The sequence below is a fragment of the Notolepis coatsorum genome (assembly GCF_963971535.1).
Source record: "Notolepis coatsorum genome assembly, chromosome: 11".
NCBI classification, from domain to species: Eukaryota; Metazoa; Chordata; class Actinopteri; order Aulopiformes; family Paralepididae; genus Notolepis; species Notolepis coatsorum.
This window is the reverse complement of record NC_140175.1, coordinates 75,914,982-75,928,925: the sequence shown is the minus strand read 5'-3', so window position 1 is coordinate 75,928,925 and position 13,944 is coordinate 75,914,982. Positions and strand designations below refer to the sequence as shown.

Sequence of the window (13,944 nt, the reverse complement as noted above, 5' to 3'; positions counted from 1 at the left end):
GTGGGTCTTGGACTTCCTGACGGGCAGACCCCAGGTGGTAAGAGCAGGCAACTGCACCTCCTCATCCATCACGCTCAACATAGGGGCCCCCCAGGGCTGTGTTCTGAGCCCCCTCCTCTACTCCCTGTACACACATGACTGCGTGGCACAGCGGAACAACAACACAATCATCAAATTAGCTGATGACACAGTAGTGGTGGGCCTGATCTCTGCCAACGACGAGAGGGCCTACCTGGAAGAGGTAGAAAATCTGTCACAGTGGTGTCAGGAGAACTGCCTCTCCCTGAACGTCAGCAAAACAAAGGAGATGATTGTGGACTTCAGGAGGTCGGGGGTCAAGGACTACAGCCCCCTCAGCATCGACGGGGCACCGGTTGAGAGAGTGAACAGTTTCAAGTACCTCGGAGCCCACATATCCGAGGACTTGACATGGACCACACACATTGACAGTGTTGTGAAGAAGGCACGACAACGCCTCTACTTCCTCAGGCGCCTAAGGAAGTTCCAAGTCAGTCAGAAGATCCTTAGGAACTTCTACTCATGTACAATAGAGAGCATCCTGACTGGCAACATCACCTCCTGGTTTGGGAATAGCACTGCACAAGACCGTAGCAGACTACAAAGAGTGACACGTTCAGCCGAACGCACAATTGGAGGGGGGCTTCCCACCCTCCAGAACATTTACAACAAGCGGTGCATGGGGAAGGCTAAGAGAATTATTAAGGACTCGAGCCACCCGAACAACTGCCTCTTTGAACTGCTGCGGTCAGGCAAGCGATACCGGAGTCTTAAGGCGAGCACAGAAAGACTCAGAAGAAGCTTCTATCCCCAGGCCATCAGGCTGCTAAACGAACAATAAACACTATGCAACAACCATCAAATGCACACAGCACACACACCCACACGCACACACTCACTTAAACAAACAACACACTGCAGCACCCACTCTCCACACTTTAGATCACACAAACACACTTTATATTTATTGATAAAGGATTTGCACTACAACTCGTACACCTACTGTAAATTGTACCTAAATTGCACCTCATCCCATTTCTGCCTTGCACTATATAGTATTGTATATTAGTACACTGCATAGTATTGTGTATTATATATTATATGGTAACTCAGTTACGTCTATTCTGCATCGAACATTGTACATATGTCTATACTGAACACTGTGACCTCATTTTTTTACTTCTAATTTACATACTATACTATGTTATTTTATTTCATACTTATCTTATCTTGTCTTGCACAGTCTCTGGAGCGTAACAGTAAGAAGCATTTTGTATAAAAGTATTCTGTACTTCTGTATGACAACTATTAAAGAAACTTGAACTTGAAACTTGAGTTGTCTCAGGTATAATTAAGGACAACATATCCTGTTGTGAAATGTCCATCACACTGATAAGCTGTCTTTGTCAGACCAACCACCACCTTATATTACCTCGCTATTATACTGGAGTGTAGGAGCTTACCAAACCAACTCCCAGGACTGGCTTACATTGCATGTTCCTCAGGTTAATTCCAATTTGGGAAAGACTGCGTTTAACATCTGTGCCTCTTATTCTTGGAATGAATTGCAAAGCACTTAGATAGATTAGATACATCTTTCAAAGATCTGATTTTAGAGTGTGTCGACTGGCTACAACGAATTATCACAAGCTGGCATCGTAAAATATCAACACCAGCCATGGGTATACTGTTTACTAAATTGTGGAGGCTTTTCGTCAAGGTAAGAGGATTTGAAGGCGTATACTATGGATGTCTTCCCCTGCAGCTCCACTTTGTTGAAACGATAACTAGGGCTATAGGATAATCACCGGTTAATTCGCGATTTTGTATTGGTTTGTCATGACATGTCATGTGTAAAAAACGAACATATTCCAGTTGACTGTATATTTTTTGAATGATTCGTTACGAATCAATCAATACTTCCATTTGTATAAATTACGTTAACTATCGAGGATAGTATTCCTGCCTGCGGGACCAATATTATTATATGACAGCCCCGCCCCCATTCACTAACCAACCAATCAATGCTACGCAACATCACGCTCGGGTTGATTTTGGGGAGAGGTTACGCAACACCCTCTACAACACCCTCTGCAACATCTGCAACCATGTTGTGTTGCAGTTGTGTCGCAGTCTCGTTGCAGTTGCTCGAGCATGTAGAGCCCACGTGTGTGTGGTGCGAAAGCTCTGGGAGGAGTAGCAGGACAAAAATCTGAGAATATAGATTCTAAGAGTCTGGTGCGACTGGCTTTGCCAGGTCAGTCACCCACACTAACTAAACACCTCCACATAATGCATACGACTGCAGGACATTGTACAAAGTAAGGAATTAAACAGTCTCTCTATGCATGAAAACAACACTTCTTCCTCAGCATAGCCATAGCAACCATAATTATTGTAGCTAATGTTAACCCTTAGCTTTACCCAGTGCTATTGATGAATTGAAAATGGGGGACCCTGATGTAAACAAGACGAAAGTATTTTTCTGGTCTGCATCCCCTTAACAATTGTTTGTATTGAGCCGTAGTGTACTGTACCCATTCTGCAATCTGTTAATAAAGTTTTCAATCAATCAATCAGCAAACACTTTAAACACGCTAATGCTAACTCATATACTCTTGGGATTTATTACATCATGCCTGCCTGGCTGTATTCATAAAACATTTAGGTTACTTCATCATGACACGTTATCTTTGTCTGCTTACCTGCAAAATGTAAATTATACACAAGAGAGCAACAGCTTGCACAGTCACTACACATGCTTTCACCTTTTCAGGTCTGAGAACTATCAATGCAGAGCTACAACGTCAGAACAGGACCTTTGCTTAACTTACAGTAGCTTGCCCTCTAGTGGCAGTAGATAGCAGTACAACTGTACATTATACAGTCCCTTTTCACAATGCACAACATTTTGGTATTAGCTAAGCTATGTGAAGGTATTGCAACCAATACAATAAATGAAAAGTGCTGAATTGCATTACAATAACAAAATAAAATATGGGAGAGGTTATCTTTTCATATCTAACTCTGGTTCTCCACAGCTCGACACCAATTGATCAAATGCAAAATGGTGGCAATTCAGTATGGCAGACATGGGTGGTCCCAGCGACAAAGTTGTAGACTATGTTCAGCTGCATTGTGTGTATTACTGTAAGTTTTGTGTTAGTTTGATTGATTGATTGATTGATTGATTGATTGATTGAAGATTTTATTAACAGATTGCAGAATGGGTACAATACAGTAGGCCTACAGCTCAATACACACAATTGTTAAGGGGATGCAGACCAGAGAAAGACTTTCATCTTGTTTACATCAGGGTCCCCCATTTTCAATTCATCATAACATATATGACATACATGACATACAGATAGACAGTACTGCTACATCTATACATTTATGACATACCAGATTTACAAATACAGTACTGTTTGTGATACAAAAAAGCGTCTAAAAAAGAGAGTAAATACATTTGACGTAGAAACTGTACATTGGAGGAGGTTGGGTAGGTGGGGTGGGGGGGGGAACTACATTGGAGGTGGTTGGGTGGGTGGGGTTAGGTAGGTGGGGGGGGAGAAACTGTACATTGGAATATCGACGAAACCTTACTTGGTCCCAAGAAGAGGGTCTTGTGTATTATTGGGTTAGGACATTTACTGTACATTGGAGGGGGTTGGGTTAGGACATTTACAGGGGCCAGTTTCGAATTGCAGTCTCCCGTAGGTGCTCTTTGAGAGTGGTTTTGAAAGTGGGTAGTGATTCACATTCCTTTACAGCTTTGGGTAGGGCGTTCCACATTGATGTGGCATAATTGCGAAACGTGTTTAGTCCCTTGTTTGAGCCGAATCTGGGTTTAACATGATTTGTGGAGCTCCCTCTGGTGTTGTGGTCGTGGTATTCACTGACCTTTGGGAAGTATTTTGACATGTAGGCCTACATGGGTAATTTAGTCGTGTAGTGTATCTTGTAGACCAGGCCCATTGCAAGTTGCTGTACTCTGTCGTCTACTCTAAGCCATCCTAGGTAGTCAAAGTGGGCAGGGGTGAGGTGGGTTCTAGGAGTAAGGTCAAGTAGTTGTCTGACCAGTTTGTTTTGTGATGTTTGTAATCTTGTTTTTAGCACCTTTGAGGTGCTTTGGTACCATGAGGTGCAAGCATAGTCGTAGTACCCTTGAATGAGTCTTCAGGGTATTCTTGTTTACCAGAGAGGAGATCCGGTACAAGAATCTAGTTCGTTGGTTGACGTTTTTGATTATATTGGATGCCATTTTGTCACAGGAAAGATTTGCCTCTAGGATGGAACCTAGGTATGCAATTTCATCTTTCCTTGTGACAATATTGTCACCCGCTGTAACTGAGAAGCCGTCGGTCTTGCTGAGTTTGTTATTTGATCCGAAGAGAATGGACTCTGTTTTACCCAGGTGTAATGATAGTTTGTTATCAGCGAGCCAGGTGCAGATTCTGCCGAGTTCTGAGCTGAGGGCTTTTTCACCCTGCAACTTGTTCTTGTCAGAGACCAGCAGGGCTGAGTCGTCCGCGAACAAGAACAAGTTGCAGTCACAAGCTGACGACATGTCATTTGCATAAATTAGGAACAGTAGCGGACCTAGTATGCTTCTTTGTGGAACACTTGGACTCAAGGTGTGGGAGTTATGGCCTTTTTGTTATTATAGCTCCGCCATCTGGCCCACATTGGTTTATGGCCTTGCCCTAGCAGCGGGGGCCATAGGAACCCACCTGCCAAATGGGGTTGCTTTGGGACTTAAGGTTTATGGGCTGCACACGTTTTTAGTGGAGAAAAAGAATAACAATCCTTACAAATACAATAGGGTTCCGGTAGCTTCACTGATTGGACACCTAACAATGACCATAATATCACCATAATATCATGTGAAAGTCAGCTAGCCTCTTTAGCCGCTTAACTTTCAAATGGGTCACTTCTACACCACTGAATCCATGGAAGAGTGCCAGTCATAGAGCACCGTGTGGTGGGAACGAGAATGTAGGCTACCGGTAATTTAGAATTTAGGTCTCTTAAGGTCTCAGTGTCTGAGCTTGTTATCCAGTCAATTACAGTAGCTACAGGTTTGGATGTTTACTAATCTAGTCCCACAGAAAGAGATTAAGTCATGTCGCCTCTCCAACCTCATCCCCAGGCCATTGTATGCTACAGTACGTGAATGTTTGCGAGACAGCCTAGGTGAATAGGCAAAAACAATATTTGAATAGATATCACTATGAAACTTTCCCAGTTTGTTATGTGCATAACAACTAAGAAATAATTAAAATCTGCCTAATTAAATGTGCGCTCATTTGCATATATCGCCAGGATAGACATCACCAACATTGGATGATGCCAGATTCAACATGTTTGTTTCATTATGTTGATACATAACGCAATGAACTTTTTACAGAAGGGATTGTGGCTATGTCTTTTTATCATCCCATAAATCAGGAAATACTGTCTACAGTCATAAAGAAATCTATTTTCGCCAGGTTTTTTGGTATAAATGTACTATAAATCAGGCTATGAATGATATATCAACAAACCCCTCTGTAAAAAGATGCAGGGTATAGATAGGAAGAAATGTGGAAATTATGGTGTGTGTAGGTGCTAGGGAAATGGGACATTTCATCTCTTGCATGTAAGAAAAACGCATACTCATTTTTGGGAAAACGCCCTCAAAGTTCTGTATTGTAATTGTGATCTATGGACACAATCCGACAAAATTAAGTCAAATAAACAACTAATTGTGTGTTTTCAATATTTTATTGCCACTAATTTGAAATAAGACATGTTAAGGAAGCAAAATATTAAAAGAATCTCAAAATTTAACAAACATTATTATTTTTTTGCCTATAGTATTCACCTAGGTTGTCTAGCCTTAAATGCTTCTGAATCACAAACCAATCAATATGCAACAGAATGTCCACCGAAATATGTTGCCCGCCTCACTTTCCAAGTCAAGCCGTTTGTAATGGCTTTAAAAACCTGCACTATGGAACCTTTTCAGTTAGGCTGATCGTGATGCATGAATCACTGTGAAATGTCCCATACGAGCTCTTCTGGTCGGGTACGACCAGTGCTGTGAAATCCATAAAAGGTTGTCTTCTAGCCACATTTCTAGGTGCAGTTACTTTTAATAGCCACAAGGTTGTGATTGGAGGGGGGGGAAGAAAGGCTTAGCTTAGCTTGACTGAGGTTGTGATGGGAGGGTTAAGAAAAAAGGGTGGTGCTTGAGATGGGACAATGGCGGACATTAATCAATCTTCCTGCGCTGCTATTTACAATCATCTCGGGGCTCAAGAGGCCGTTTTCCATGATCGGTTACAATGGATTATAGCCGGATCAAGTGATTACAGGAAGTTGCTGTAACAAAATGATTATTATTTCTTTATTTCACCACTAAAAACTAACATTTAGATTTTTTTTAAATGTTGTAGACCATTTCACAGAGGTGGAATATACAATTTAAATAAATGGGCTCTACCACAGATTAAAAAAAAAATATATATATATATATTTTCCATGACGGCATAAAAACGTTTGACCTTCCTAAGTACACAAGTATCAATGTGTGCAATCCCAGTGGACGTTTGAACCAAACACCTTTGTGCTGCAAATACCATACTTATACACTACTAATTTATAATAAAACACAAGATACTTGTGCCCTACTGATAAGGATAAGCGCTCAATGAAGAAACCCAATCCCATTGCCTATAAGTAATTAAACGGGGAACTACACACTATGAATGTATTACGTGGCCCATAATGACCCCCAGGCAGCATTGCCAACTCCAACAAACCCATGCCCTGTTGTGCCAGCTCCAGCCTTTCACAATGCTGATAAGTCCATGTTGTGGTGTTACACTAACAACACCACGCATGGGGTAAGGTTCATTAAGATTCACACACACACGCACACAAATACACACATTGTCGCTATAACACGTATGCAGATCCAGTTAATACCAGTGATTTTATACAATTAAAAGAAACCAAACTCCTACTGTACCCTTATGCATGTGGGCCTGCCTCTGTGTGTGTGTGTGTGTGTGCGCGCGCGCGTGTGTGTGTGTGTGTGTGCGTGCGTGCGTGCGTGCGTGCATGCGTGTGTGTGTGCATGTGCATGTGCATGTACTGTGTACGTGTGTGTTTGTGCACGTGCAGGTGTTCGCATATGTATTTGTGCACGTGTGTTTGATTCTCACATAAATGGCGTTATTGTTTGTTACGGCAAGTTGTTGGCGGGTTTGCGCGTAAAAGCCAGATTACGGTAAGGATTTTGAACCCAACAGGATTACCTCTAGATTTAAGCATCTAAGCACCTTATTTAGTTCCCAGCAGGGAAACTCAGCGGTAAGAAGCTTGCCTGTGGAGTGTGTCTATAAAGGGCCCTCAGACACCCAGACCCAATCAAAGAGGGATAACCACGAAACTAAGAGCTTCTTCACTGTCGCTGATTTGAAATTGTACAGACTACATACACAGGTAGGACGCTGCAATTGTACTCCTAACTGAACACAAAGGTGCAGGATTTTATAATGTGTTATATTATACTAATAACTAGTAAAAAGGTGTCATAATCTAAGTACAGTATCAATTGTTGCTGGAATTATGATAGGAGAGGGATGAGGGAAAGACATTGCTGGGAATTACTGCTGCATTGCATCTCCCGTGGAAGAATGTAATTGTTATTTTAAGTTTACTTGAAAAACCATGTGATCTGACTCCTATCATCCTGAGATGAAACCAAAATGAACCGCAGAGCTAAGTGGTGTCGTGCGTTTCACAGATCAGCATGTTGCAGAACTAGTTAGAGCTGGTTTCTGGTGTTTCTTCTCGAGGCAGATGGAGGTATGCGTAAAAATGTGTGAGACCCAAATGGCCGGAACCGTATCTTACCCTCTGACATTAGAAGCAGAAACACCATTTACAGTTATGATCGATCAGAGAAGGAAACATTTATCCTGAGAAACCAAACTAAAGAACTGGTGCTCAACTCAAATGTCTTTTAGAGTATATTGGGTGCCGACCCAAGAATCACAAAACTATCAGTACTCACAGTCTCTACCCCCTACATATACTGTATATTGTGAAGAATGTTGTGTTATGTGGAATGCATCTAATGGCTTATTGTCTGCAACATGAGCTCACTTGGACTAAGGTTTTGGAAGACAATTTTAACTGAAGAACAGCATTTTAGACATTAACCCGCTGTCACATCTTACCAAAGACATGATCAACAGTGACATTGTTTTGCTATAACATACTAGTCTATGACATACTACGATATACTACACAGGGTTTGATTGATTGATTGAAAACTTTAATTAACAGATTGCAGAATGGGTACAGTACGGCTCAATACACACAATTGTTAAGGGGATGCAGACCAGAGAAAGACTTTCGTCGTGTTTACATCAGGGTCCCCCATTTTCAATTCATAATGATAATTATGACATACACAACATACAGATATACAGATATAATAATTTAATCTAATCATCTAATCTAATCATGACATTTATGACATACAGATATACAGTACTGTTACATTTGTGACATATACAAGATATGCAAATATACAGTACTGTTAAACAGATCCTAACAGTAAATATATACATACGAGGGGGAGGGAACTGTACATCAGGGGGGGTGAGTGGGTGGGATGGGGGTTCAGACATTTACGGGGGCCAGTTTAGAATTGCAGCCTCCCGTAGGTGCTCTTTGAGAGGGTATATCTACATTATCTCAGCTTTGTTGTTGTGATTATGTAACTAGTAAATTATCTGTTCTGTCTATTGCAGGCACTGATTTGGAAGATTTCAGAACGATGTGCTCTAATAGACAATTAGGAGCCTATTTGTTTGATGTAACCCAAAGAATATTAGTTAGATTGTTATTTTTCCCATTCATGTTGTGTCAGTACTGCTGGGGTGTGCACTCCAGCATGAGACATTAGAGTATATGTTTAAGCTTTAGAGGTTCTTAAACTTTGTCAGACCAGGGCCCATATTTATCACACTTGTACAAATAGGCGTACTGATACAGGATCACTGCTCAGGTCACATGACTATGTACACCCCACTATGACCTATCAGTTAATGTGGTCTCAGATCTGCTCTCCTACATTCGGATGCTTGACCAAAACGTGACCCAGAACTAGAGATGACCTTTATTTACTAACAAATTCTTACTTTATTTATTGTCAAAAGTATGCATAATGTTGTGTTAATTCCACGACAAGAGATATGTAATGTTAATTACCTGAAATTATTCAGTTTTATTCAGTCGGTTGATATCGGTATCGGAAATTAAGAGTTGGACAATATCGGATATCGGTAAAAAAGCCAATATCGAACATCCCTACCCAGAACCCACTTCAGCGAGATGTACTGACTCGGAGTCCTTGTTTCAGAATGGGCTCCACTAAGCTGGCCCTGCTGATGGTGCTGCTGTCCTGCGTGGAGCGCTGTCTGTCTGTCTCCTGCGTCGTGGACAGCTTCACAGTCAAAGAGGACTTTGAACCTAAGAGGGTGAGAGTTGCACAAACATTATGCGCTCACACACACATACACGAATGCACAGTCATACACAAATGCATATACACATACACCTATATGCATACATGCACAAATTAATGGATACAAAACATGCCGTATGCCCCCATACGTACACACTTACGCAGTATGTATGCGTGTAGGTGTATGCGAACACACACACACACACACACACACACACACACACACACACACACACACACACACACACACTCTAGGCCAGACAACAGTCAAAACTATAAACATATAAAGAATTTGATGATCAACAGTTTCTCATCTTCTCCCTCTATCCTCTCCTCTCCATTTTTTTCTCCTCTCCCTTCCTTTCTCCTCTCTCTCCTGTCCGTCTATCCCTCCCACATTTCTCTCCCTCCGACTCTTCTCTCCCTCCCACTCTCACTCTCCTCTTCCTCCCATTCTCTCCTCTCTCTCTCCTCTCCCTCCCTCCCTCCTCTCCTATCTCTCTCTCTCTCCTCTCTCACTCTCTCCTCCCCTCTCTCTCTCATCTCCCCTCTCTCTCTCCTCTCCCTCCCACTCTTCTCTCCTCTCCCTCCATCCCTCTCTCTCCCTCTCTCTCTCTTCTCTCTCTACCTCCCTCTCTCTCTTCTCTCTCTCTCTCCCTCCCTCTCTCTCTCCTCTCTCTCACTCTCTCTCTCTCCCTCCCCCCCTCTCTCTCTCTCTCTCTCTCTCTCTCTCTCCCCCTCCCTCCCTCCCTCCCTCCCTCCCTCCCTCCCTCCCTCTCTCTCTGGGTGCAGTATGCAGGGAAGTGGTATGCTCTCCAGAAGAAGGACCCAGAGGGTCTGTTCCTGCAGGACAACATCTCAGCTGAGTACACCCTGGACGACGACGGCACCATGACTGCCTCCTCCAAGGGACGCGTCACTCTCTTCGGGTGAGCCGGGGGCTCGGGGGTTCAGTGGTCAAAGGTTCGAGAGGGAAACGGTCATTCTTAGGGTCAAGGGTCAGGAGAAACAGTGGCAGTTGGAGATACATTTTAGGTATAACAAAGTCGATGTTAAACATATCCTGTATTGTTTACATGTGTTGTATAACTGTGTAGTTATAATTAATGTCACACAGCATATGGTTTATAGTTGTAAACAAGGTGGATGGATAATAGATTAACTATAAGAAGGAAGATGACAAGACAACCCCTTTTTACACCTCCTCCAATTGCCCTCTGGTTAGATGGTTAATTTGGACAGGTCACTCTGTGCAAGGATTAAGAAGTTCAAGGGTCAACAGTTAAGGGAGCTGTCATTATTTTGTTTACGTTTTGGTGGGGAGGTGCACACAGAGGTCCTTAAATTATTGAGGATTAAGGAGTTGAGGTCCACCCAGATTTGTACTCACCAGGGTCATAGGTTAGGCGGACATAAGTCAAAGGGAAGACGTCCTGTTTTGGATAGAGCTGGTGATACTTGTTCAAATGCACATTCTGAAAACAGGCGGGGTGCTCCCTGGCTCATGGCAGGGAGAGAGAGTTAAATCATTTTGTGTCCTGTACTGTGCAGGACAGTGCAGGACAGTGATTACAGTAGCAGGACAGTGGTTACAGTAGCAGGACAGTGCAGGACAGTGATTACAGTAGCAGGACAGTGATTAAACAGTAGCAGGACAGTGCAGAACAGTGATTAAACCGTAGCAGGACAGTGCAGGACAGTGATTACAGTAGCAGGACAGTGATTAAACAGTGCAGGACAGTGATTAAACAGTAGCAGGACAGTGCAGGACAGTGATTACAGTAGCAGGACAGTGCAGGACAGTGATTACAGTAGCAGGACAGTGCAGGACAGTGATTAAACAGTAGCAGGACAGTGATTAAACAGTAGCAGGACAGTGATTACACAGTAGCAGGACAGTGATTAAACAGTAGCAGGACAGTGATTACACAGTAGCAGGACAGTGATTAAACAGTAGCAGGACAGTGCAGGACAGTGATTACAGTAGCAGGACAGTGATTACAGTAGCAGGACAGTGCAGGACAGTGATTACAGTAGCAGGACAGTGCAGGACAGTGATTAAACAGTAGCAGGACAGTGATTAAACAGTAGCAGGACAGTGATTACACAGTAGCAGGACAGTGATTAAACCGTAGCAGGACAGTGCAGGACAGTGATTACAGTAGCAGGACAGTGATTACAGTAGCAGGACAGTGCAGGACAGTGATTACAGTAGCAGGACAGTGATTACAGTAGCAGGACAGTGCAGGACAGTGATTAAACAGTAGCAGGACAGTGCAGGACACAAAATGATCTAACTCCTACTGGAATAATGGTTGAGGAGGGGATTTCATACAAGAATGTGGGTTTGAATTTGAACACTGTTCTAAGAGCCCACAACAATATATTAGTAAACACTGTTGCTCCATGTGGGAGCTATGTGTAGCAGTTGGGGGGAGATATGCAGAACTAATGAACTGAGAGTCTGTTGTTTCTAGAATTCAATCTCCTGAATTGCCTCGATAAATGTAATGCATAGAATCAAATTCTAAATTAGAATTGTGACCCCGAGGCGGCTAGGTGGTGCAGTGGGAAATGCGCTCACCACCAATGCTGGAGACGCTGGGTTCGAGCCCAGCTCTCCGCATTGCTATCAGCTTGGCTGGTCGTTCATACTAATACAATTGGCAGTATTAGGGGGTGGGAAGCTGATGGGTGGGGATTGGATGTTGTGGACAGCGACTCCTACAGGTCGGTTGGTGCGCCTGCGCAGCAGAATCAGGAAGCGACGGGGGCGGCGTGCCCTCCAAACGCAGACCCCCGACGCTGAGAGATTGCGCTGTGCAGGTGAAAAGATGCGACTGCTGCTTCCTCGAGTACCGGAGGGGTGATGTAAGGCTTAGTCCACATTGCAGCCGGCTTGTGGGAAGCATGGCCTAACAGCGTTCGAGACAGGGGAGGGTAGAATTGGACGATACGAAATTGGGATGGGAGAAAAATAGAAAATGGGAGAAAAAGTAGATAAAAAAAATAAAGAATTGTGACCCCGAGAATCTACAGGTAAATGTAATTGAAACCGTGATTTCCCCAAATATTACCACACCTAGTTATGTGGCATTAAAAGGAAAATTTAAATTGTATGTGATATTATCTGGGTTCAGACCGTTTATACTGTCCTGTAGAAAGACGAGCTAGCTATGGGATATTGTGTGTTTTCAATTTCCACATATAAATGTATGCATGTTGTTGACAGGTTCTGGGTGGTTTGTGCCGACATGGCTGCCCAGTACAGCGTTCCTGACCCAACCACACCTGGCAAGATGTTCATGAACTACCAGGGACTTGCCAGTTACCTGTCTAGTGGAGGTCAGTACATACTGTACACACTGTACACACTGTACACACTGTACACACACACACAAACACTTGAAACTTGAGAAACTTAAAACACACACACACACACACCCACACACACACACACACACACACACACACACACTGTCGGAATATAAGATTCAAATGTTCAAAGATTCAAAATATAGAGGTTCCACATCCACACACAGAAACTATTAGGTCTTTATAACTGTGGGAAAATAAGCAGAATCAACACACACACACACACACACACACACACACACACACACACACACACACACACACACACACACACACACACACACACACACACACAGACACACACCACACTTACCCATCCACTCTACTCCACCTTAACCCCCACGCCTCCCTCCCTCTCCTCTCTGCCCAGGCGACAACTACTGGGTGATCGACACCGACTACGACAACTACGCCATCACCTATGCCTGCCGCACCCTGAAGGAGGACGGCAGCTGTGAGGACGGCTATGCCCTGATCTTCTCCAGGAACCCCCGCGGCCTGCCGCCCGCCATCCAGCGCGTCGTCCGCCAGAAGCAGGACGAGATCTGCATGACCGGACAGTTCCAGCCTGTCCTGCAGTCTGGAGCCTGCTAGAGAGCGAGAGAGAGAAAGGGGGGGGGGGGGCTGCCTGCTTGTTTCAGTAGGCAGCCCTCCCATCTGAAAGAGAGAGAGAGAATTTTTTGTTTTTGTTGAGAAATTAATGTTTTTGATTAAGTGAGAGAATGAATGTGTTTGTGTTTGTGTGTGTGTGTGTGTGTGTGTGTGTGTGTGTGTGTGTGTGCGCGCGCGTGTGTGTGTGTACTGTATGTTTGTGAGAGTGATCATGTGTGTGAATGAGAAAAAGAGAGAAGAAATTTGAAAGAGAAGTGAAGAAGGTGAGGAGGAGAGGAGAGAGGGACAGAAGGCTAAGAGGTGGACTCCACGCCTGTCCGTTTCATCTCTTCACTCTGTCCATCTAAAGGGAAGATTGTTGTGGCCGTGTTGTTTGGAGTGTGAAAATAAAAAACCTTTTTCTAAAACAAATC

General features: G+C 43.5%; 1 protein-coding gene across 1 annotated transcript; it reads left to right on the top strand.

The window, feature by feature from the left end:
- Positions 1-7,446: 7,446 nt before the first annotated feature.
- Positions 7,447-13,682, top strand: rbp4l (retinol binding protein 4, like). The gene is made up of 5 exons (XM_084324636.1): positions 7,447-7,509; positions 9,440-9,557; positions 10,337-10,473; positions 12,777-12,889; positions 13,290-13,682. The coding sequence occupies exons 2-5, from the start codon at positions 9,441-9,443 to the stop codon at positions 13,511-13,513; spliced, it is 591 nt and encodes a 196-aa protein (XP_084180762.1). The 5' UTR covers positions 7,447-7,509; position 9,440; the 3' UTR covers positions 13,514-13,682.
- Positions 13,683-13,944: the final 262 nt, after the last annotated feature.

What these genes read in the sequence shown, in the direction of transcription:
- rbp4l (XM_084324636.1), top strand. Translation starts at nt 9,441, where the DNA reads ATGGGCTCCACTAAGCTGGCCCTGCTGATGGTGCTGCTGTCCTGCGTG. An exon ending in GGACGCGTCACTCTCTTCGG is followed by an intron (nt 10,474 to 12,776) that starts GTGAGCCGGGGG and finishes TGTTGTTGACAG; the next exon opens with GTTCTGGGTGGTTTGTGCCG. An exon ending in CAGTTACCTGTCTAGTGGAG is followed by an intron (nt 12,890 to 13,289) that starts GTCAGTACATAC and finishes CTCTCTGCCCAG; the next exon opens with GCGACAACTACTGGGTGATC.